Genomic DNA, 23,948 nt, shown 5'->3' on the forward strand with positions numbered 1-23,948 from the left:
AAACAAGTTAGAAGAAACAACAGTTTGGCGCTTTTTTGAGACACTCTAAATATAACATTTCAGTTGAATATTGGTTTATTTATAACATGTTTGTATACACACACGCACAGACTAATATACTAATGTGTATGTGTAATGTACTTTTTATGTATAGGTTATGCTATATTTGGGTCTGGCCCACTTGAGATCAAATTGTGCTGTTTGTGGCCCCTGAACTAAAATGAGTTTGACACCCCTGTATAAATGGAGAGTATATACTATATATATAGTTAAAGCAGAAGTAAGCGGAATATTTGTGTTAATATAAGTCTTAAAGCAGAAGTAAGTGATATATTTGTGTTAATATAAGTCTTAAATAGTTATATCTTCCGACAGCAATCACTTACATAGAGTGTTTGGACTGAAACACGGGTCTGTCAGTCACTCTGCTCTGCTCTGAGCCGAGGAGAAAACATTTATCGTATCCTACAGTTTTTATCCAATGAGGAGAGAGAACGGCATGCAGGGCTGTGTGTGCAGCCAAGGGACGCCGTGAATGTGGTGACGTAGGGACGAGGACTGTTATGGTGCGTTCAAGGAAACTCGTATTTTTCCGACCGTGAAGTGGTACCAGTTCGATCCATAGACTGTAAAAAGAATGGACGTAGCGTCCGTGACGTCACCCATTGGTTTTGGGGAGTCGTTTTTGTGACTCAAATATGGCGGCCTTGGACAGCGCCATGTTGGATTGGCCGGCCGAGAACCCGCCCACTGGCCTCGAAGCAGCTGTCCACGGAGCTGCTCGGACCTGTCACTCAGCGTTTCCGCGCCCTAATTGGCCAGAGTTTTAACCTAATAACAGTAAAACGGTAGAGTTAAAAAAAAATTCACCCCCCTCAGACAGAGTGTGTGCGGGGGTAGAAACTATCGATTGAGAAAAAAAAACGTTCTGACACCAGGCTTTTAACATGTTTATTGAGGATGTAAAATCGGCGATTTTAACATGGGGGTCTATGGGGAATGCTCCCTTCTGACACCAGCCCCCAGAGGAAGCCGAGGGGATTGCAGTTTTTTGAACGCGGAAGTGAGCTTCACTTCTCAGACCGACAACTGCCCCCTTGGTTCGATCTGGTACGAGTTCACCGGTCGGAAGTTACGAGTGGCCGTTATAGTGACTTTCACCGGTAAAACAGGTCGGAAAAACACAAGTGGGTTGCCTGGAACGCTACAAAGTCGTAAGTTGTGACTTGAAGCTGTAATTTACGATTTCAAAAGCCTGCCTGGAACGCAGCATTAGCGAAAACGACAGGACCACTTACTTCTGCTTTAAATAGTTATATATTCCGACAGCAATCACTTACATAGAGTGTTTGGTCTGAAACATGGGTCTGTCATTCACTGCTCTGCTGTAAGCCGAGGAGAAAACTTTCCTTGTATCCTACAACCTTTATCCAATGAGGAGATCGCTTGGTTCTGCTTTAAGGCATCATTTTCATCAATAAAATACAAGGCTTTAAATACAGAAAATAAATACATAAGACATACATAAATACAAATTGTAAACACAAATCCAAGTCACTTTATCTCATTGAGACTCTTTTTCTCCTGTTCATTCGCTAATAATCTTAAGGAACTAAAGTATTTGTGTGTGTTTTTTAAACCACACAATTGAAGGAGAATTTTTTTCCAGTGTATATTTGCCCAAAATTATAACTATGTTTATCAGATCTGACCATAGACTGTAAAAAGAAGGATCTGACATATTCTGGGGGCGTGATCTTTGAATGGAGAATTCGGCATTCCTGACTCTCGGCTGAGGATCTTGAACGCACCTTGATCTTGTTGGTCCTCCAGTATCCCACAATGCACCACTTCCTCGCTCCGTGTCCACGTCAAACCTGACAGCCATCGCCGCTCGCCACCACCACCACCACCACAGCCTGAGCCTGAGCCGAGCTGAGCTGACAATAATGGCTGCAGCAGCAGTTGAGGTGGCACTTTCTGGACGCCGTGTTGTTTGGACTCCCGGCTACAACCCGTTGTGAACACCGCTCCCTCCCTCCGGTCCGCAGCGGAGGACAGCGGCACTTTAACGGAGCCGTTGCAGCCGTTAAACCGGGGATAAAAATGTCGCTTGTCTTGACAAATTCCTCCGGTTGGACCGTCAGCTGTTACTAGCCCCGGACCGGCTCGGAGCTACATGAGCGACCCTCCGCCTGGACAGACACTGTGCTGCTGAGGATTAAAAGCGGATTTTTTTCTTTAAGTGAACCGCCTTTCCGTAGTTTTTGTTTTAAGCGCTGATTTTAATGACCAAGCTAACTTTAGCAGCTAAGCTAAGCTAGCTCCGCCTCGTCCTCCTCTTCCCCAGTCCTTCTTCTCTTTGCCTGGCTTGGCTCGGCTCGGCTTTGTTGTTGTTTTTGTTTGGGGTATTTTTTTTATAACCCCTAACTTACCTGAAGGATCATGTCATCGTGGCTGGGTGGACTGGGCTCCGGCCTGGGTCAGTCTCTGGGCCAGGTCGGCGGCAGCCTGTCGTCTTTCACCGGACAGATATCAAACTTTACCAAAGACATGTTACTGGAGGGAGTGGAAGAAGTCGGAGGTGAGTTTGTGTTCATGTGTCTTGTGTGTCCACATCATCAGACTCAGCTCTCGTTTCAGGGCTCCAGACTTTGCCCCTAAAATTTGAGACAGTGCAAGTAAAATACACTTCCATCTACTTGCACATGTACAACCAGTTAATTGGCTGTTTTTATTTTTAACACTGGTGAAACATGGAAGCGGCAACTCAGTAGAATCTGGTATCTGTCATTATTACAGGTGTCAGGACAATGTGTGTGTGAGGATCATGAATGAAAAGGAAATGTGAATATTTGCTTTCCAAGTCAATTTATTGTGTCTACCCCTAAGTTTTCTGGTTGCACTCATAAAATTTTAAATTATGGGCCACTGTGCTCCTAGTAAAAAAAAAAAAAAGTTAGCTGTCATCTATTCACTCAGTTTACTTATTCTGTGTACTTTGTGGTTACACTGTCTAGTTTATCTTGATTTAAGGCTTTTTGATTTAGCTGTGCTGCACTGTTTCTCCTCCTGTTTGTTTGCTTCTGTTTTTTTTCAAGGTAAACTGAATTGCCCCCAGGAGATAAATAAAGTTGTCTGAGTCTGAGAACTGGGAAACATTAGGCTACATGGTGTTATGAACAAACTCAGACACATACTGCAGGTAGCCTACATATTGGCTAATTGGTGTTTTTAGTGAATCTGTCAATAAATGGACCCAGGAACACAAAGATTTTGTTTTGTAAGTGCATGCTCAGCTGTAATTATGTGAAGCAAATGTCAGCACTAAAACTAGACACTGCACTTCTCTCTGAAAAGCTGTCTTATAGGGAACCAGCCAGGCATTTATATTAGTCATATAGCAGAGGAGAGCTGCTTAAATGGTGCAAGAAACAATCCTAAGACTCGTTCAGTTGTCATTTAGTACTGTCTATTGCAACCGTCTTGAAATAAATCCTACCATATATATGAAAATAGTACAAATGTCTAATGCAATTTCCAAAATTGCCAATAAAAATTGAATTAATTGGAATCAGTGAATGTTTACAAGTTGCACAATTTAATCTTTGGTTGACAACTACTAGCTAAGTGTTTGACATATACTTTTAGAGGATGTGTGGAAACTACATCCTCTAAATTAACGGTAACGTTGAATTAACACCTTAAGTATTTAATTACTTTTGAGTCACAGTGTATAATATATGTTCAAATAATGCTACACAATGTGTATTTAGTTGTGCTCTTGTGGTACAAGCTCACTGAACGTACAGTATGAATAAACTTCAACCAAAACCCTGGATTTCCTTCCACTGAGTCAGTTCCACCACGTAGCAGCGTCCCACAAGGTTTTCCAGTGAAGATCACTTTACTGTTCAGCACCAGAGAAGGAATTTGGAGCAACAGGCCACAGACGTTGTGTCAGCAGAGTTTAGACGCTTGGACAAGAGGACACAGAAAAATGACAGCTTATGAAGTGATATTAATGTTGTCACTTCTGTCAGTGTGTTTGTTTGCTGTTGTCCTCATGCAAGCTGCTTCTTGTAATGTGGCTATAAAGTTTGATTTTAAATGTCCACATTAGAGGGATGTTTCCAAAGTCAGGCATTGGTTTTTTTTCTTCTGAAGTATAGGCTTAGGCTGCATGTCTAACGTTTTCATCTACAGCAGTGTTTCCCATTTAAAGTAAAAGTTTGAAATAGAAATTAATTTGGTGATAAAATCTAAAGCAAACATAGTCAGAGTGTGTAGTCACTCTTTCATTCATTGTCAGCGAGATGTTGTAACAGCCCTGATGGCGACACAGATTACAGAGATTCGGTTTTGTGACAGCAGGTTGCTCACAATAATTATTGTAATTATTCTACCTAAATGCCGTTGCACGATGAAAATGTACATTCAGTCACAGTTTTGTGTCACTTATTTTTGTCAGATAACTTCCTTTCTTTGACTGGATTTCTAATGAAATCAAGATGTCATGATTCATATTTAAAGTCCACCGTCATATTTGTCCAATTAAACCCAAATGCGCCAGTGCGCTAAAGCAAACAGACCATGAGTGATAAAACATTGACGCTGAGAGAACTTTGGTCGCAGATCTCCACCTCACAGCTCCTGACAAAAAAAAAACTATGAAGTGAACTCTTATCGCTGTGCAGGGAGCAGCTGTGCAGCATTAGGCCGTAGCAGCCCGTCCTTTCAGTAAACTGAAGACGATAGCTGACTCTGGATCTTCTTGTACGTTTCCTTTTCAGTTTGTGTAGGAATGAACGTCCGTTGTTGGCTGAGCCTCATCCAGTTGTTAAGATCACATAGCTCAGACAAGATCTCCAGAAATGTTGGTCTGTTCAGCCGGGCATGTGTTTGTTTGTCATGTGAGAAGAGCTAAACAGATCCGTCTCCTCTCTCCCTCCCTCTGTGTATCTGTGTGTGTGTGTGTTTCTGTCTCTGTCTGAGAGAGACAGTGGCGAAGATTGAGATTGGAAAAGTCAGCAGTTATTATCTCTTGACTGTGCTCTGAGTCTTGGCAGATAAACCTGAAAAACATTCCTCATTTTAAAAGTTATGTTATCAAATATCGGAATAATAATATTAATGATGGTTTTTTTTGGTTATTTTACTGTGTTTATGGTGGGAATCATCCATGCAGCTTTGATTTTCTTTCATTTTATTCCAACTGCAGGTATTATTCAAGTATTTACTTTACTCATTGTAAGTGATATATTCAATGTTTTTCTCCATGTAACAACAGATGCTGCCACAGAGCTGCAGGTGTCCAATTCCAAGTTGGCTGAAGTGGAGGCCTCATTTACCACTCAGAAATCTGAGGTTAGACTCTTTGTAATGTTCACTGACTCAGAGTCGGGAGTGTTTCTGCAGGCCTTTATCACTGTGGACCTTTTCACTTGTCATAACAGGAACGGCATAGGTGCAACTAATAACATGATAACACAGACTTTGTCCCAGAGAGCCACCACAGTGAGCCAGTAATGTAACTGACACCAGGGCCCTGAAACAATGAAGCTGCTTATTTACACCATTTTTGGCAAGTAAAATATTTCCTGTGAAGAAAAAAAGACCCATATACCACAACCTCAGGATTGTATGGTCCAGAGCTGCAGCAGTTCCTGAGTTGATGTTTGTAGTAATGTCAGGGTTGGAAAGAGTATGGTAAGAATGCTCTCACCTCTACCACATAACACATGTTATAGGAGTGCTATGAAATCTGCAGCTAAAATAGCTCCCAGCTAATTCACTCTTTAGACCTGTTGAAGTAACTTCTGCAACAAAAAAAACTTAAGGGCTTGATGCCATTTGTAGGAAAATAAAATACTAAGCTCTTTTAAAGATGAAGGTATATATTATTTGAAGACATAACCTTGAAAATACACATTCACAGGCATAGTACTCTGGTAGAGCTATTTTACGTGCATTTTGGTTTGTATCAGACTGAAGACACAAAAACCGTTCAGACTTGTAACTTTGGCTCCAAACTAAGGCTTGTTTCCGTTTCTGTATGGCGAAAAGAAAAAGGCAAAAACCTTATATTTCTACCATGTTTGTGCCGTCAAAGGTCACCAGGGCCATTTTGGGTTAATAGAAGAACAAACCTTTTATTTTGAGTTGATTATATTCAGGTTTTGTGCACACAGATTTCTGTCTTCATAAAACACAAACACAGCAGAGAAGCACCGACTATTTTGACAGATATAAGACCACCATAACAGTGATGTCTGACCTGTCTGCAACGGAGACAAGAAATATGTAAATTTTTTCATATTTCTGTGTTGTTTACTACTTGTGTTTCTTTCTCTGTGCTGCAGCATGACAGACTAAGAAAGCTGCATGCAGAGCTGGAGGAGAAGCTGGAGGCTTCGGAGATCCAGATTAAACAACAGTCTGCAGAATACAGAGCTCTTCTCCAACAGAAAGATGTATGTGCATTTGCTTTCGTCCATATTTGGAAAGTACACATCCATGTCATGTCAGTCAAGTTAATTAAAATTCATGAAATGGGCCTGAAGTTAAACTTGTGTCCTGCAGGTGGAGATCAGTCACCTTAAAGCTCGGCAGAGTGGACTCCAGGAGGAAGTCCACAAGCTGCAGCACACGGCCCAGTCTTCCTCCCTGGGCGCCGCGGTGCTGCCCGTCACCACCTCCTCCTCCAGCACTACCTCCTCCTCCGTCGCCTCGTCTTACCTGTCACGGCCCTCGGGGGCGAACCAGGGCTTCCATGGCGACGAAATGGACCTCAGCGACGTCATCTGGTCACAGCAAGAGATCAACCGGCTGTCGACGGAGGTCATGCGTCTGGAGGCGGAGGTGGCGCACTGGAGGAGAATGTCTCAGGTAAAAAAAAAATCATTAGAACCAGAATATCAGAGTTTCTGAAACAGAGCGAGATGCTGGACCGTTAAGATGTTCTGAATCACTGACAACCATTATGACCTCTCACAAATGGACCTCAAATTGGACAAATATTTGTTTGTTTTGCTAAAAACAATGAAAATGAACCTTTAAAATACACAATACCAACTCTACTCTCCAGAAACAGTCCTCAGGTTAAACCACACAATACTTCCTCCTGGAGAAAGTATCCCAGTGAAAATAAATCTTACCCTTTGGAAAAATAGATTATTTCTGGAAAGAGTTTTTAATGCTTTTAAAGGTCCAGTGTTTAAAATAGGGGGAAATCGTGATATCTAGCGTTCAGATTCTAGATTGCAGCGCTCACTCGGTGGCCCCCCGAGGACAAAAAAAACTTGTTTATCATGACTGGGAGTATTTCAGGAGCATGTAGCGATGAGGTGAAGATCCAAACCATATTCACGCTCTGCTGTTTCCTACTGCTTTTTCTTTCCTTCTGCCTTCTTCTTCGTTGGTTAATTGGTTAACACGAAGCTCTCTGGTTGGCTGGATTTTCCGTTCGGGCTGCCATACAAACATGGCGGCACAAGATGGTGACACTCTCTAGCAAGGCCCTTGCTATATGTAAATATGAAAGAATAATTATAAGGCTACAAAAGCCAAATACATTTTATTTTATAGCGATTATACACAAATATATTCATGGGTACTATATTCAGATTTTGCCAAAAAACCTTGCCATTTATTACACACTGGACCTTTAAATAAACCATCTCAGAGTATTATTAGTGTGACTGTTTCAACTCCTCCTTTCTGCCATATGTTAAAAAAAAACAAACATTAGAATTGTATCCCTGGAAATCACATACCTACATTTTTCTTCAAGGCGTCGACAGCAGCAGGAGCTGGTAATGGCGACCAGGGTGAGATTCTCAAACTTCAAAGGACCATTAAGGTAATTATTACAGCTCCTTAGTTGTAGGCCATAAGTCTCGCACAGATTAATAACAGAGAGTGTAACCTCGATGTCCTCGCTGCTGTGGCGCAGGAGCTGCGAGAGGAGATGAGTCGTGAGGTGGACGAACATCAGCATGAACTGACGGCCCTGCAGGACGCCCAGCGGCAGAAGATGGCCGACGTCACCCGGCGACACAGAGAGGAGCTGGCGGAGTACGAGGAGAGGATAGAGGAGCTGGAGGAGCAGATTCAGAGCGGTCAGCCTCACTCTGACATTTGTTATTGTCACTTCAGAAATTAAAATGTGTTGCAGTGTCTTACCGAATATTGTACTTTTGTCAAACTTTTTTTTTACTTTGCCTTTAGTGTTTAGTGTTTCTTCTTAGATACAAGACACAAAATGAACTCCTTCGCCACCTCCTTCTCTCCAGGTGGTCAAACCAGTCCCTCATCAGACACCTCCAAGCTGCCTGAACTCCAGAAATCCATACGGTCCCTGCAGGAAGCAGCAGAGCAGCGGGAGAAGCAGCTGGCCGAGCTGTCTGCCAGCCTGGAGGAGGCGCAGCAGAAGCAGGCCTCCCTGCAGGTGGAGAGGGACGAAGCGCAGGAGGAAAACGCCGGGCTGCTGCAGAACTACACCCGGCTGCAGATGTCTGTCGCTGAGCTCCAGACACGGGTACAAGAGCAGGAGGGGAAGGCTCTGCAGAAAGCTCAGCTGGACCACGAGATCCAAGTCCTGAGACAGAATCTAACAGGTGCACTTCTACTGAACACAGCTGTTTCTAATCTACATAATTAAAGCTTCTAATTACTATAAGAAACGCTGAATCAGTTTTCTGTTATGTGATACTTTTTACTCTTGAAACCTAAAATCTGTTCTGTATAGATGCATTATTTTGTGTTTCCGTCATGTATGTTAAATATTTCTTTCCCTCCAGCTGCAGAGACAGAAATTGAGAGACTAAAAAACCTGGATGAAGTAAGTGTGATTGTAAAACATGTAGTTGTAGGTTTTTCTGATTATTTTCTACAGTTTTGGTTCAATGATTCTTTTTTTTTTTTTTTTTTACTTTTTTGACTATTTCAGGCAGAACCAAAGGAAGAAGTTGAGCATGCAGACATCTTAGAGCTGAACACCATTATTGGAGCGTTGAGACAAGAAAAGGAAGTCCTAGAGCAAGAGAAGGTCTGATCTGATTGTTTTAATTACTGTCTGCCTAAAATATCTTTGACTGCTTTACTGAGCGATCATCAGTGAACTGAAACATTTTTTATTTTATGTCACTGATTAGTTGCACTTGATAACTCCTGATCTAATAATGTCAAGATACAAAAAACTTGAAATAATTGAGCTCTGTTGCATTTTTATAACAGATCCTGAGGTGCAAACCTTTATTTAATTATTTATTTATCTTTCACCGTTTTATTACAGCTGAATCTGCAAGAAAAACTCAAAGTGGCAGAGGAACAAATGGGCAGTAGCAATAACGGAGCTGATTCTGGAGAATCGGAGACGGTGGAGGATCTGAAGGTCGAGCTGGAGAGGAGAGAGAAGGTCCTGAGAGCCACTGTGGAGGAACGAGACACTCTGATGTCTGAGCTGGAAGAACTGGACCGACAGAACCAGGAGGCAACACAGGTCCGACTCATCACAGTGGATCACTCTGTTATCGTGTCACTGACATTACTCAGAGTCTTTTTTCTGACATTCACATGCAGCTCTAAGGGCTGAGATATAAAAACAAATAATCACAACGTATTCTGTGGTTTTAACCACATTGTGATCTCAGATATTGTGATCATATTTATGTGTGAAATAATATATAAACTGCCTGATTTTTTAACCCTAGTGGGTTTTTTTTTCATCCTTTCGGGACCCTTGTGTCCAACAATGGAGACACAAAAGAAATCAATATCTTTTTCTCCTTTTTTTTTTTTTTTTTTTTTTTGCATAAATGTCTTAAGCCACTCCAGCTCTGCTCAAAACTATGGGTGCAAAATTTAAAATCTGACACCACATAAAAACTAGTAATGCAATGAAATCAATGTTGGTGCTTGACATATCAAGACTCTGATAACAGCAATGCCCCAACCCCCCACTATTAATTGTATTAATAAAATCTCATATTTTGTGTTTTTAATAAAACAAGAGGCAGTAGTCAGTTGAACAGTCTTCAAACTGGCATAAAGGGTTAAAATCCCCCAAATTAATGAACATTAAGTTCAGTTTTGAGCAAAGCTGGAGTGATTTAAGAGATTTATGCAAAACAAGCAGAAAAAAATATTGATATGATGATTTTATAGCAGTTCTTTTGTGTGTCCATTTTTGGACACGAGGGACCTGAAAGGGTGCAAAACTTGTTACCAGTGTATAAATGACCTGTAAGAGTAACTGACATTAGATTTTAAAAATTTGTCAAAAAAGAAACTTGGAGAAATCCATACAGCAAATCAAAAAAGGACAGAGGGACCTCTGAGGGTTCCTTCGTGTATAACGTGTCAATGTGTTGTCTTTAAAAAATCAGGCAGTGACACGCTTGAATATTATTTAGGTTTGCAAAAGTAAGACATTTTAAAGGAAAATGTGGTTAAAGTCCACTAAGGGGCTTTTTTTTAACTTAAGTTTATTGACTTTTGGTTTTGTTTGTACCTTTTCTTTGTCTCTAGCATATGATCTCAGTGAAGGAGCAGCTCTCTGGACAGCTGAAGGAGGCAGAAGCAGAGCTGACGAGACTGACTGCAGAGCTCAACACAACCAAAGACCAGAAAAGGACACTAGAGCAAGAGGTGGAAGACCAAAAGGAGAAAGTGAGCAAGAGCGCTTTCACCCTGAATGACCTTCACATGGGCAAACAGCAGTTGGAACGGACGGCGAAGGAGCTGAAAGACAAACTGGGACAAGCTCACGAGCAGAGCAGGGAGGCACGAAAAGAAATCACAGAGCTGAGGAAGAACTTGCAGGAGAAAGAGGAGCTGTTGTCTGCTGCTAAAGCAGAGCTGGATCATGCAGGGGAGAGAGGACCTGAAGCACAAGGAGCTGAAGAGGAGCTGGCGAAGAAGGAAAGGGAGCTGTCTGACCTCAGGACAGATTTGGATGAGATGAGGAGCTCTCAGGAGAAGGTGATGTCCGCAGACTACGAGTTGAAGATGGAGAACGGGAGGTTGAAGACGGAGAGCGAGGAGGCTCTGGGCAAAGTAGAGGAGTTAACAAAGCAGCTGAAGGAAAACCAGGCTGCTCTGAACAGAACGGTGAGGGAGAAGGACACTCGCATCGAAGCTCTGAAGCTGGAGAAGAATCAGCTGGACGGCGAACTGAGGCAAAGCGAGAGGACGGTGGCTGAACAGGCCAAGCAGTACCAGCAGACGGTCGACGAGCTGACGCGATCCCGCTCCATGGACGCCTCGGCTTTACAGACGGAACTCGAACGCACCATCAAGCTGAACCAGGAGAAAGACATGGAGATAGCTCAGCTGAAGAGAGACATAGAGCAGCTGGCGTCCGACCACAGAGACACCAACGAGATGCTTTCCATCACAGTCTCGGGACAGAAGCAGCTGACGGACCTGCTGCAGGAGAAGGACGTCTTCATGGACACTTTGAAGCAGAACGCTGCGGATCTACAGGCGGAGTTGGAGAACAATATCTCAGTAGCAACCAAAGAAGCCGAGAATCTCAGGCTGGCACTAGAGGAGAAGGATAAACAGCTGGGGGGCATGAAGGAGGAGAACAGCCATTTGAAAGAAGAGATCGATCGTCTCAGAGACCAGCAGAGCAGACCTCAACCTCTGGCCGAGCCCAGGACTCTGGACATCATCACGGAGCTGGAGACGGAGATCACTCAGCTGAAATCGGCCAGGAACGGCCTGGAGGAAGAGGTCCAGACCCTGAGGAGAGCCATGGAGGAGACGCAGGCATCTCTGCTCCGCTCCCACGAGTCTCTCCAGGCTCTCCAGAGCGAGCTGGAGCAGGCTCACGCTCGCCACCAGCAGACCACGCTCAACTACGACACCCTCATACACGCCAGGGACGAAGAGATCGCCCGTCTCCAGCACACGGTGGACGGGCTCGGCGTGAGTCGAGGCCGCGCCGACTCTCCGCCCGTGCAGGGCGAGGTCATCCTGCAGGAGGACAAGACGCAGACTCTCAACCAGGAGAACGGCAACGAGAAACACGACCTGTCGAAGGTAGAGATAGAGAAACTGGTGAGAGGCATCAAGGAGAAGGAGACGGAGATCAGCCAGCTGAACGAGAAGAACCTCTCGCTCACCAAACAGCTGGATCAGCTGGTGGTGTCCCGCGACGAGGTGGGTAAGCTCTCGCAGATGATCCTGCAGAAGGATCTGGAGATCCAGGCGCTTCACGCCAGGCTCTCCATGGGCGGAGTCGGCGGGCACAGCCAGGACGTCCTGTTCCTGCAGCAGCAGATGCAGGCCTACGCTGTGGAGAGAGAGCAAGTGCTGGCCGTGCTCAACGAGAAAACCAGAGAGAACAGCCAGCTCCGCTCCGACTACCACCGCCTCATGGACATCATGGCGGGGAAGGAAGCGGCTCTGTTGAAGCTTCAGCAGGAGAATCAGCGCCTCTCCAACATGACCGACCCCTCAGGGAGCCACGAGATGTTCAAGGAGACCATCCAGAACCTGTCGCGCATCATCAGGGAGAAAGACATCGAGATCGACGCCTTGACCCAGAAGTGCCAAACCCTGGTGACCGTCCTGCAGACCACGGGAGGAGAACCAGGCTCCGGCTCCGGGGGCGTCAGCAGCAACCAGTTCGAGGAGCTGCTGCAGGAGAGGGACACGCTGAAGCAGCAGGTGAAGAAGATGGAGGAGTGGAAGCAGCAGGTAATCACCACGGTGAAGAACATGCAGCACGAGTCGGCCCAGCTGCAGGAGGAGCTGATCAAACTTCAGGGTCAGGTCTCCGCCGACAGCGACTGCAGCTCCAAGCTGTCGGTGGACTACACTCGACTGATCCAGAGCTACGAGCAGAAGGAGAGGAGGCTGGGAAATCTGAGTCAGGAGCTGGCGCAGGTCCAGCAGACCATCACTCAGCTCAGCTCCACCAAGGACGCCCTGTTGGGTAAGCTGGACAGTGTAGCGCAGAGTCCGGACGTTGTAGCTGCTCAGTCAGGCGAACTCTCTCTCGCAGCCGATGCTCCGATCCAACAAACATCTTCACCCGTAAGCAGTGGGAAAGTGCAGGTAGAACTCATACAACTACGAGGACAGCTGGCTGAGAGGGAGAACATAATCAGGACCCTCCAGGAGAACAACCACCGGCTCTCCAACTCCGCATCGGCCTCGGAGAACGAGCAGAGTCGTCAGGCCGAGGAGGTTCGGCAGGTCAGAGAGAGGCTGGACGCCCAGCAGAGATCAGTTAGGGAGAAAGACCTGCTCATCAAAACCAAAGGAGACCAGCTCATCCAGGTCAGCGAGGCGCTCCGCAACCGCGAGAATGACAACGAGGTGCTGAAGCAGGCCGTGACCAACCTGAAAGAGCGCGCGCTCATTCTGGAAATGGACGTGAGGAAGCTGAAGGAGGAGAACGAGCTGGTAGCTGCACGCTCTCGGGAAAAAGAGTCGGAGTTCAGAGCGCTGCAGGAAACCAACATGCAGGTGTCTCTCCTCCTGAGGGAGAAGGAGTTCGAACTGACTGCGATGAGTGAGAAGTCTGCAACTGTGGAGAGGATGCTCAAGGACAAAGAGCAGGTCAGCGAGAGGAAAATTTGCATCATTTTAGCTTTTATGTCTTTTCTTTTCTTTTTTATGCGTGTCATATAGTTTCATTGATGTGCGATTTCTTTCTGATAATGTGACGCAGGGTAAGTCTGGTGAGCTGAATCAGCTCCTGAACGAACTGAAGTCCATGCAGGAGAAAGCTGTGGCCTTCCAGCACGAGAGGGATCAGGTGATGATGGCGCTCAAGCAGAAGCAAATGGAGACCAGTGCAGTACAGAGTGAGGTAGGATGAACGATGATATCTACTCAATAATAGTACAGAGTTCTCAATTTCAGCCTGAGCCTGACCCGAGTAAGCCCGACAGGTCGGGTCAGTTTGGGCCAACTAATTGAAAGAGAGAGATAAAAAAAAAAAAACAGAATAGTTTTTATCTGTTAAAATTATTTAATTCATTATTCAATGTTATGTTGTTGAAGTTTGGTTATTAGTTTTTAATAAATTGTTCGAGTTAAAGTTTAAGTATTGTCTGCTGTGTGTGTAAGGGGGTTAGTTTAACAGTAGGGGGCTATAATAATTAAGCAAGAAGAATATGCAAATTATAAAAATAAAGAATGCTGAATTCCGTTCTGACTAAAAAAATAATAATACTAAAACAAGATATGCTGAGCTGTGTGAAGTGTGAGCGAAGTTCAGTCAGCGTTCAGGTGCAGAGGCGGCTCATTAAATGCAGCGCTACGGCTGACAGGCTGACGTTGAAGCCTGCCTGTTAATATTATTGGTAATATAATTTTGGGACATGATTGATTGATTGACTTTCAGTGATTAAAGATACTGTATTTAAGTCACAGTATTTGGCGCACAGGGGGGTCTACATTTTTTGCACCCTCCCTAAAAAAAAAAAAACTCTGAAAACTCTTGAATTTTTGGGCCCGTTGAAAACTCTACTCAATAAGCCTGAGACCCTGCATCTGTGTTTGCTCACTGTTTGGAGTTGAAACATTTTGGGTATGTCAAAGAAAAATACAGAGGATTTATTAATCTCCAAATTTTTTCCATCTTTTAAAAGGAGAGTTCACAGTATACATACTTTTAGATAACAACTAACAGGTGATAATGCTTCTTGTTATCCAGCTGCAGATATTCTGTCATGAATCACACTGTATAATCTTCAATAACTCAGTGAACACATTTAAGTTTTATCAAAGACTAGAAATAATGAAAAAGAATTAATCTTACCATGATTATGAATTTCTCTCAGATCCGCATACGTGACAGTGGTTTCTGTTTCCTTCACAGCTTCAGCATGTGCGGGATAAAGAACAGCGTCTCAACCTGGAGCTGGAGAGGTTGCGTAATCACCTCTTGGAGATCGAGGACTCGTACACGAGAGAAGCTCTGGCAGCAGAAGACAGGGAGACTGAGCTGCGACGGAGGGTGAACATGCTGGACGAGAAACTGGCCACCTCCTCTAATGCAGTGGAGAATGCCAGGTTAGCATAAACTAAACCTACAGTTTATGCGTATCAGATGTGATGCTGAAATACAACATTGATAGCACATGTGATCTGGATTTTACACACGTTGGTGTCTGTTGCAACTTGTTGGAAATGGTAGAACTGCATAAAATAGTGGTGACAGTGATTTACCGGCCGGGAAGAAATAGAAAAAAGCAGAAATACCTAGAATAACCTCACAGAAGTCAATATCTTACACAAGAGTGTCCTTGCACTTTCCACGCAGGCTAATAAAAGACAGGGATTTATAGCAGCTCTATTCAAGACTCTAGGACAAGAGCTGCATCTTTGTTCTGGTTTCCTTGACTGATGTTATGATGAACCACTTAATATTAAACAAAATGGCGTGTTGTGTAAACATGATACACTGCCCGTCCAAAAAAAAAAAGTCACACACTCTAATATTTCATTGGAAAGCCTTAAGCTTTGATTACGGCATGCATTTGCTGTGGCATCGTTTCAATAAGCTTCTGCAATGTCACAACATTTATTTCTGTCCAGAGTTGGATTTATTTTTCAAAGATTCTCAATGGGGTTGAGGTCTGGACTCTGGGGTCACTTTGGACCACATTTCTTCCTTGAAAGATGATGGTTCCCCACTATCCTTCCAGTTTTTAATAATGCGTTGGACAGTTATTACCCCAATTTTAGTAGTCTCACAGTTGATACCAATAATTTGAGGCTTCTGAAACAGATTGATATCTTCTCCACGACCACAGGATGCGTCTTCCTCCAACATGGTTGTTTAAGAAATGAGACTGCACCAGTTAGGGTTAGATAAGTTGTTGCCAGCTGAATCATAATCATCCATGCAATAATTATCCAATGGGAGGGCAGGCTCTGACCTATTAGCGGTGTTACATCCAAGTGGTGAGGCAGTGTATGATAGCTCACATCTGTCTATTACATCTTACTGTGGTTTGTTGTGGTACAAGGCGCCTCATTTTCTGATACCAACTCTCTTTTGAGTCTTCAGTCCCATATTATTTGTCTTTAATAAGCATGTTTTAGGGCGTAACACCAAAGTGTATTTCACTATCACTAGATATTGTTTTTATACACTGTCGAGCGCTCCATCTCATTCTGTGGGGAACAAATTAAGTTCAGATGTTTATGTCATTTATCTTGTGTTTCTCCTCGTCCTCCAGCCAACAGGCCTCCATGCAGGTGGAGTCTCTGCAGGAGCAGCTGAGCGGGGTGGTGAAGCAGAGGGACGACGCGCTCATTCAGCTCAGAACGTCGCAGGAGCAGGTGAACCAGTACGCAGTGTCGCTGTCCAACCTGCAGATGGTGCTAGAGCAGTTTCAACAAGGCAAGTTACACAGCTTCTTATACCTTCCTAGTCAATGCACACATGTAGATTTCACCAGCCTGTTAGTATCTTGCCATGGTGTAGTTTAATTATATATTATAAGATTATTAATTGTATGTACATTTTTATTCCGTCTTTGCTCCATCAGAAGAGAAAGCCATGTACTCAGCGGAGCTTGAAAAGCTCAAGAGGGAGAAGCAGGAGTGGAAGAACAAGGCTGTTAGGCTAGAAGACCAAACAGCCGCCCTACAGGTAAACCAACAATCAATAACTGATTATTCAAGAATCAATTCACTTCATTTATTGTCAACGTATGCTTTCAAAAGTGAAGACGTTCCTACACTTTTCATTAAGTGAAGTTCTTTAATGGTTCTGTGCTCAGATGAACCTGGACGAGGCCAACGCTGCTCTAGATTCAGCATCTCGTCTCACAGATCAGCTCGACCTGAAGGAGGAGCAGCTCGAGGAGCTGAAAAATCAAGGTGAGTCGGTTTCTACATATCCACACAGGGTTTTTTTCCCCACTGCAGACATTGAACAGGAACGACTAGATTATGATAGAAGACTCCTTATAGATTTCAGCTGTCCCGTTTTATGGCTTAATAAATGTCTTCTCTGCACAATTTATGTCCGACGTTATGGTAGGAATCTGCAGTTCTTTATGGTTTTCACTGTCTCGACAGCTTTGACGTCTTTTGTCTTTCTCCCAGCTCATATTTCTATTTCAGTGTTATCACCGGCTGAATAGCAGACATAATAAGTGAAACTATAAGCCCCCTGAAACCTCACTGCTTAGAGTCTCCTCTATTACTTTTAGAGTGATACTCAGCAGATTTGACTCTTATCACTTTCAGATATGAACATGACGTCACAGCAAATTCTCAGACTGCTTTTCTTTCAGCCTCCTCTGGCTGATTTTCACACATTTGTTTAAACTTGATGAGGCCATGTGTTTTCTTTACCACTCAGTTGCCTATGGGAAATGTACATTGGGTCTATTAATAGTTGATTTAGTGTTGTGCTGCGACGAGAAGCAAACACTGAGTTTCTATTACATTCAAGCCACAGAGCCAAGAATGCGATGTCCAGTAAATACCTGACCATCTTTGTAACAACACTTACAACACTTCTCCAGGAATTTCCAGGATCATTAAAGCCTCTTAAATCCATCTGGATGAGAAAGTATTCAGTTTGCAGCTGGAAGTATAAAAGTGTTTTTAATCTATTTCTCAAATTTCAAGTAAATTTCTCTTCCAAGTAACAAGAAATCATAGTGTATATCAGTCTTGTGGTAACATCTAAACCAAATATTACACATATTTCGTGTGGAAAAAGTAACATTAATCTTTTGGGGATAAAACTTTCTCTCTCTTGTTTATAACATAAATCCATTTCTCATATTATACCTCTCGTGTATCCTCTGTCTTAATATGTAATATCTTATATCCTCAACTTTTGCTCATTTAACTAAAAGCGAGGATATCTCTGACTACAAGGCCAGGGGGGTATATCCACAACTTCTCATGGGTTGAGGATGTTTATTGTGCAATGGACAGGATATTTCTTCATCCCAATAACTACAAGACTCTTTGGGGATTTGGGAAATGTCCTCAGAACATGGACAAGTGTTATTCAAAGATCTTATCATTCATGAGACTATGACTTCAGTGGTATGTTAATACCTGAGAGGCACAAACGGGGTCAACAGGGACTTGAACTGACTTAACTGTCCTTGCGTGTGTGTGTTGCAGTGGATGTGAGACAGGAGATGCTGGAGGAGGCGCAGAGGAAACTGATGAATCTTCTCAACAGCACAGAGGGAAAAATAGACAAGTAGGTTCATTCGGTCCTTTGTTCGTTTGCGAAATGAGATAATGAATTGACGCTCACATGGTTTTCATTGCACTGTGGTAAATTTGGAAGAAAAAAAAAATCCAGTCATGAACCTTTAGCATTTTAGCACTTTAGAAAACTGTGTGTCTCTGATTTTAGTGTTTCTTTATTTTCAGATAAGGCTTCTCGTTTACAGGCTGACTAATTGTTCCTTGATAGGCTACTTATCTGCAAAAATCATTAAAAAAACATGTTCGATTGTCAGATGACCATTACAAAGCTGAAAATAAGGCTGTGTTTCTTGGCTCCTGAAGTTATTCTGGAGATAAATGAGATGAGGAAGAGATAAACCCTCCCATCCCTAAGTAATTGCTGTCAAGTGTTGCTTGAAATAAAGCTTAAAATAAAGCTGTTTCCCAGGAGAATCAAAGATAAACACATATTCAGCATCATACATGTCTAGTTAGTCGATAATTTACACAGCTTGAAGAAAAGCTGGATGGAGACCACGTCCTCTGAACCTTAAATTACATCATGACTCGTTATTATTGATGTTGTTGTGTATCCAGAGTCCTGATGCGTAACCTGTTCCTGGGATACTTCCACACACCTAAGACCAAGCGTGCCGACGTACTGAGGCTCATGGGAAGTGTTCTTGGCCTGAGCCGAGAAGACGTCGATAAGGTGAGAAATGTCTTGACTCGCATTCAAAGAATTTGCGTGAGCAATGCGATGATTATGTGTTTAGGCAGCAGACTGTATAAATGATCCAGTTTCTAATCAGTCAGTGACTTATGATAAATACAGAAACGCGGCGTCTGCCTCAAATCATATATGTCATAATAACCTTTAAATACTCCTCTTCTGTTCATGGGAAAAAAAATATTTTGTGTCATTTTAAACCTTTTTTTTCTTTTCTAAATCTCTTATTAGCATCTTGGCATTAGTTGCAGTGAATATTTGTGGGTGATTAATTAATTTTGTTTTTTTAATTTGATTTTACATTTTATTATTGCAGGAGAATTATAGTATGTATATTCAAAACAAACACTCATACATTATGTTTATAACCACTTCACAGCTTCTGGTTATGCTGTGCGAAGAACAATATTATTGTGATTTTAAGCACTTGGATATCTTGAATATTGCAATAACATTTTGTGGTGTATTTTGATTGATTTACCTTTTGCAACTGCAAATTCATCTGATCAAGTTGAAGGTCTAAGTCTGTTGTTCTTGCAAAATGGGGCCGTCAATCAAACACACACTGATAAACACAGTCATAAAACCTCCACTAGTTTTCCAGCAATAAGGACGTAGATTCATAATTGCAGTTTACACAATAAAAGATTGATAGTTGGTGTTGATACAATATTGTCACACAAAATATTGAAATACTATGCTGTTATGAATCGCCCCCACTCCCCCACCCCTAATCTCTCTAATGTTTCCCAAGTGTTTGTCTGGTAAGTATGAAGCTAGCATTTGTTAGCATGGTTTAGTTTAGACAGAAGAAAACAGAACAGAAAGCCCAACTCTGTCTGAGGCTAAAAATAACAGTCTGTCTAAAGCTCACTAAGTCACACATTATATCCCTGTAAAAAAAGTGACAGGTTGCGGTTTTACAGGCGACTGTGTCCTGGACTGTCGGTGAGACCAAATCAAGCTCTCATGGAAAATGTTGTCAGATTTGTAAGTTGCAGTGAGTCTGACTTGAGTCCAGGTCTCTCATTTACAGCTCTCTAGTTGAAATATAAAAATAGTTTCATAAATACTACAGAGTGAAATCAACACTGCTGTGGCACAGTCTTCGGCTTCACAGAGGTATTTCTCAAGACATAATAACCATTAAAATACTTCAGGGCTTCCACCACTCACCGACACAGCAAGTTCAGTTTATTTCTAGTGTAATGTTTTGATGATCATCAGTTTTTTGAAATGGTTGATTAGTTAAACATGTCCTTGAAAGACAGTCAACTGCAAAACTCACTGTCCAACAGTTGCAGTCTTGCCTGCCCTAAAAGACAAAGCATTTCCTTAAGCAGATTTTCTGGCAGGAGCCCTGTGGGACTCCGTCCAGCGATTGCAAAGTAAATTACCCAACACTCCTAAAGAGAAAACAGATACAGGGTGCGGGGCAAATGTGATTACAACTCATCATAAGACCCATTTTTATTGTGTTGGAGGTCGTTCCACTTTTTCTTTTCTTTTCTTTTTTTTTTATCTTGCCCTCATCTCCTGTTAATGCTATTTAAATTTTCCACTCAACTCGTGTTTGACGGCAGCCAAGTGTCCTACAAAAGCAGCCGTTTTCTTCAGAATTGGCCTCAGTGGAGCAGCTTGTATCCTCCTTCCAGGGCCGTTTTAAGCCCAGGGCTGTGATCCATACAGCCTATATATGGGGTCCATCTGGCTGAATCCTGCCAAGCAAATGACGCTGATGATTAGGGGAGTATGAATGGCAGTGAATGATAAAGCCACAAGTTCCTTCTAGGAGTGTGGGCTGTCAGCAGTGAATCGCAGTGCCTGTACACGAGTTTAACTAGTGAGTGAATCCACAAAATAATTTTCCAGAAAGCGGTGGCAAGCAGAGAGGAAACCAAGAGCAATTAAAACTGAAACAATCCAGCCATTATTTTAAAAACAGAAGAAAATCCACTCTTGAAAAAGAAAAAAAAAAAAAAAGGGTCTGAATGAACAGGAGCAGACAGAACCATTAACTCTTTTTGGTCAAATAAGGATAAAAAATCTTCAGTTGTGTATTTTTATCGCAGAATATTAGTAGTCTGAGATGTTTTGAAAAGTTTAATTCCTCTGAGAATTCAACAACCTTTTCTCGTCTTTCTCTGTGTAGATGTTGGAGGAGGACGGACGGCACGGCGTCACCGGGTGGATGTCGGGCTGGCTGGGAAGCAGAGGAGCGCAAAGTGTCCCAAATACTCCACAGAGGCCCACCAGCGGCCAGGGGCTCAACTCGGTAACGATAATAACATAATAATGTAATAATGTAGTAATTAAAGACAGTTGTTGTTGTGTGTACACTCCAACCTGAACAGTGGGACAGAGAGCAGCTCACGAACAGAGAGTCTCACTCTGCTTTGTGTTGTATAATGAGCAGTGGTCGCACTTCCCAGGACTGTCTTTCAGCAGGCTGCAATTACAGAGGAACAGGGTATCAACAGGGTCCCTGTGCTTTCTCAGAGGAAAGTCCAGAACAAACAGAGGAGAGAATAATGCATGTTAACTATTGTTTACATGAGAGTGTGCACTTGTTTATCCGGCCTCGGTGAAAGTGTGAAAGAGAAGGAAATGCTTCCCATCGAGTCCAAGATGAAAAATCTGTGTGAACTTCCTGCTACATCACAATGTTTCATTTAGTATGATATATTAACAACACTTAAGTGAATGTATGAAATATTGCAGTGTTTATGCGTGTCCTTCAAAATAAAAGTCTCCTCATCCCAGTATGATCTTACAGGATTGTGCTCAAGGAATTTACAAAAAGATGACAACAGTGTATGCATTACGCAGAGAATTTAAATTCATCCATGTTTGCTAGTGTGAATCCACATTTATTACACCAGATTAGCTGTAGCTGGTAAGACAGTGATATAGCCAGGGTTTTATTCTGAAGCTACGGGCTTCACTCTGCTGCTTGGATCAGAAAAAACCTCTGAGTAATTCACTTGTCTAAAACACCTCTCTTGTCCTCCGCTGTTGCAGTCCTTCTCAGAGATGTTTGTGAGGTTCCTGGAGATAGAGTCGACACCTACACTGCCAGCACCAAAGCTTCCAGTCTATGACATCAAACCTCTGAGCGCCGTGCCTCCAAGAAGAACCAGCGCCGCCTCTTCCAGCTCCACCGCAGGTAAACGATCCCTTTGGAGAGAAACCGCCGCCAGGATGTTTCTCTCTCTCCCGCTTAATCAGTCATGTCAGACGGGAGCTGTTAGTCTATTACTTTCCCAAACACGTCGCCTCTTATTTAAATCGAAGTCTCTCTCTCCTCTTAGGAGCTGCAGCAGCGGCCAGCAAGCGAGCCGGCGAGTCCAATCCTTTCCTGGCCCCTCGCTCGGCTGCCGTGCCTCTGCTCGCCGGTTCCAGCTCCGGCGGCTCGGGGGGTCACCTGCTGATGAAGCCCATCTCTGAAGCCCTGCCCTCCTTCACACCTGTGCCAGTGTCAGCGGAGGCCAGTGGCGGAGCCGTGCTCAAAGACTTGTTAAAGCAGTGATCGGCGGAGCGCCTGAATTCATCCAACATGAGTTTTTCACTACACAGACTGAGATATTTGAGCAGGTCTGCTACTTAATTGCTGCTCTCTTTTTTTTAATTTCCTGCCAAAATAAATGGCCAGATAATTCACAAAGGATTAATATTCTCTCGTTTGGGAGGGGATGTAACTTTTGTTTTGTTTTTTTTAGAATCAGATGTATTTGCAATTACTGTTCTATGCAACAGAGTCTCCCTTTAGACATCAGTCAAAGTGTTTCATATTCAGCATTATGATTACTGTAGGTGTTAAAGCAAAAGTTGGAAATGATCAATGAAGTAACTCCACACAAGGACGCAGGATGAGGACATTGTCAAGATGTGGGTCATTCAGCGCGAGCAGAGGAGTAGGAGTAGTTCATTAGCTACTTCTTATGTTTTTATTCATCGCACCGGTTCTGAACGCAAGTGACCTTGTACACTCACTGTGTGCAGTTCAATACATGTGAGCTGAGTGATCGTCACCTCTGTTTGCAAGAGGAAACATCTCCTGTCTTTCAGTTTTCATCCTTTCATTTTTATTTTTCTTGTCCTATGGGTTTTTTTCTTTTTTATTCTTTTCAACAATGCAGTGAACTGTTTCTGATCCAGGACTTTCCTTAAAAACTCTCTGGCAGCAGCTCGTGTAGAGATTTATGTGGTTCAGTACATCTGTTAAAACCATAACTACATTTTTTTCCTAAATCTTGTCTTCTCCAGATAGCCAGACTGTGATATGCAACAAGCGTTGTAATTATGGCTGTAACTGCTGACTGTGGTTGATCAGAGGCTCCAGACTGCTCCTATGTTTAAGTACAGTACTATTATATAGTTATATATATGTAAATGGGTGGCGTTTTTTTTTCTCCTATTTATAGGCACTAAGGAAGTTCTGAAAGTAAAGTGCCTGCATTTTTGCTAATTAGATAGTTGTATAATCAGGATTGTAAATGGTTAATATAAATATATATATTTACAAAATGTAAAAACAAAACAAAAAACTGCACATTTAAAAAGTTTTACCTGACCAGAGCTGGCCAGCACTGAAGGTTGAGCTGCTCTACATTTTTGTATAGACATCAATCAGGCGCTGCAGAAGGAATGTTACAGGGTTTCTCCAGGTGTACTAAAGAGCATAGACTGTAAAAGGAGATTTTACGCAGAGGTGTCAAACAGGAGTTGGATCACCTTGGACTTGGATGATCTTTGGCCCAGAGGTTAAAGTACCCGTGACCGAATTGGAATTTCAAATCAAATAAAGGTACTCCCGACCCCGCACTGGTGTTCATTTTGTCATTTCTTTCTCCAACGCGCCTTTCTTGCAAACCAGATGTGGCTACTACTGCGTGGATACAGCCTGCGTTGGCCGCGCCAGATGTTCAGAGTTATTCAGCTGTATGGGAAGGAGCTGTGAAGAGGAGGAGGAGGAGGGGGAGAAGGGGAGAAGGGGGGCGGGGGGGAGGAAGAAGAAGAAGAAGAGGGGGGGTTGTTTATA

The 23,948-nt window shown here is 43.1% G+C and overlaps 1 protein-coding gene across 1 annotated transcript; it reads left to right on the plus strand.

The window, feature by feature from the left end:
• Window positions 1–1,890: 1,890 nt before the first annotated feature.
• On the plus strand, window positions 1,891–23,717 carry trip11 (thyroid hormone receptor interactor 11). Its single transcript, XM_083999025.1, has 21 exons — window positions 1,891–2,584; window positions 5,291–5,367; window positions 6,363–6,473; window positions 6,583–6,888; window positions 7,793–7,861; window positions 7,955–8,120; window positions 8,295–8,618; window positions 8,802–8,842; window positions 8,951–9,049; window positions 9,296–9,502; window positions 10,531–13,575; window positions 13,688–13,828; window positions 14,843–15,036; window positions 16,209–16,372; window positions 16,521–16,624; window positions 16,755–16,854; window positions 18,124–18,205; window positions 18,775–18,889; window positions 21,060–21,182; window positions 21,929–22,073; window positions 22,219–23,717. Exons 1-21 carry the CDS (start codon window positions 2,446–2,448, stop codon window positions 22,434–22,436), a joined length of 5,970 nt encoding a protein of 1,989 aa, XP_083855151.1. The 5' UTR covers window positions 1,891–2,445; the 3' UTR covers window positions 22,437–23,717.
• The last annotated feature ends 231 nt before the right edge of the window (window positions 23,718–23,948 follow it).

Source organism: Trachurus trachurus (assembly GCF_905171665.1).
Source record: "Trachurus trachurus genome assembly, chromosome: 22".
NCBI classification, from domain to species: Eukaryota; Metazoa; Chordata; class Actinopteri; order Carangiformes; family Carangidae; genus Trachurus; species Trachurus trachurus.

What these genes read in the sequence shown, in the direction of transcription:
- trip11 (XM_083999025.1), top strand. Translation starts at nt 2,446, where the DNA reads ATGTCATCGTGGCTGGGTGGACTGGGCTCCGGCCTGGGTCAGTCTCTG. An exon ending in GGGAGTGGAAGAAGTCGGAG is followed by an intron (nt 2,585 to 5,290) that starts GTGAGTTTGTGT and finishes ATGTAACAACAG; the next exon opens with ATGCTGCCACAGAGCTGCAG. An exon ending in AACTTCAAAGGACCATTAAG is followed by an intron (nt 7,862 to 7,954) that starts GTAATTATTACA and finishes GCTGTGGCGCAG; the next exon opens with GAGCTGCGAGAGGAGATGAG.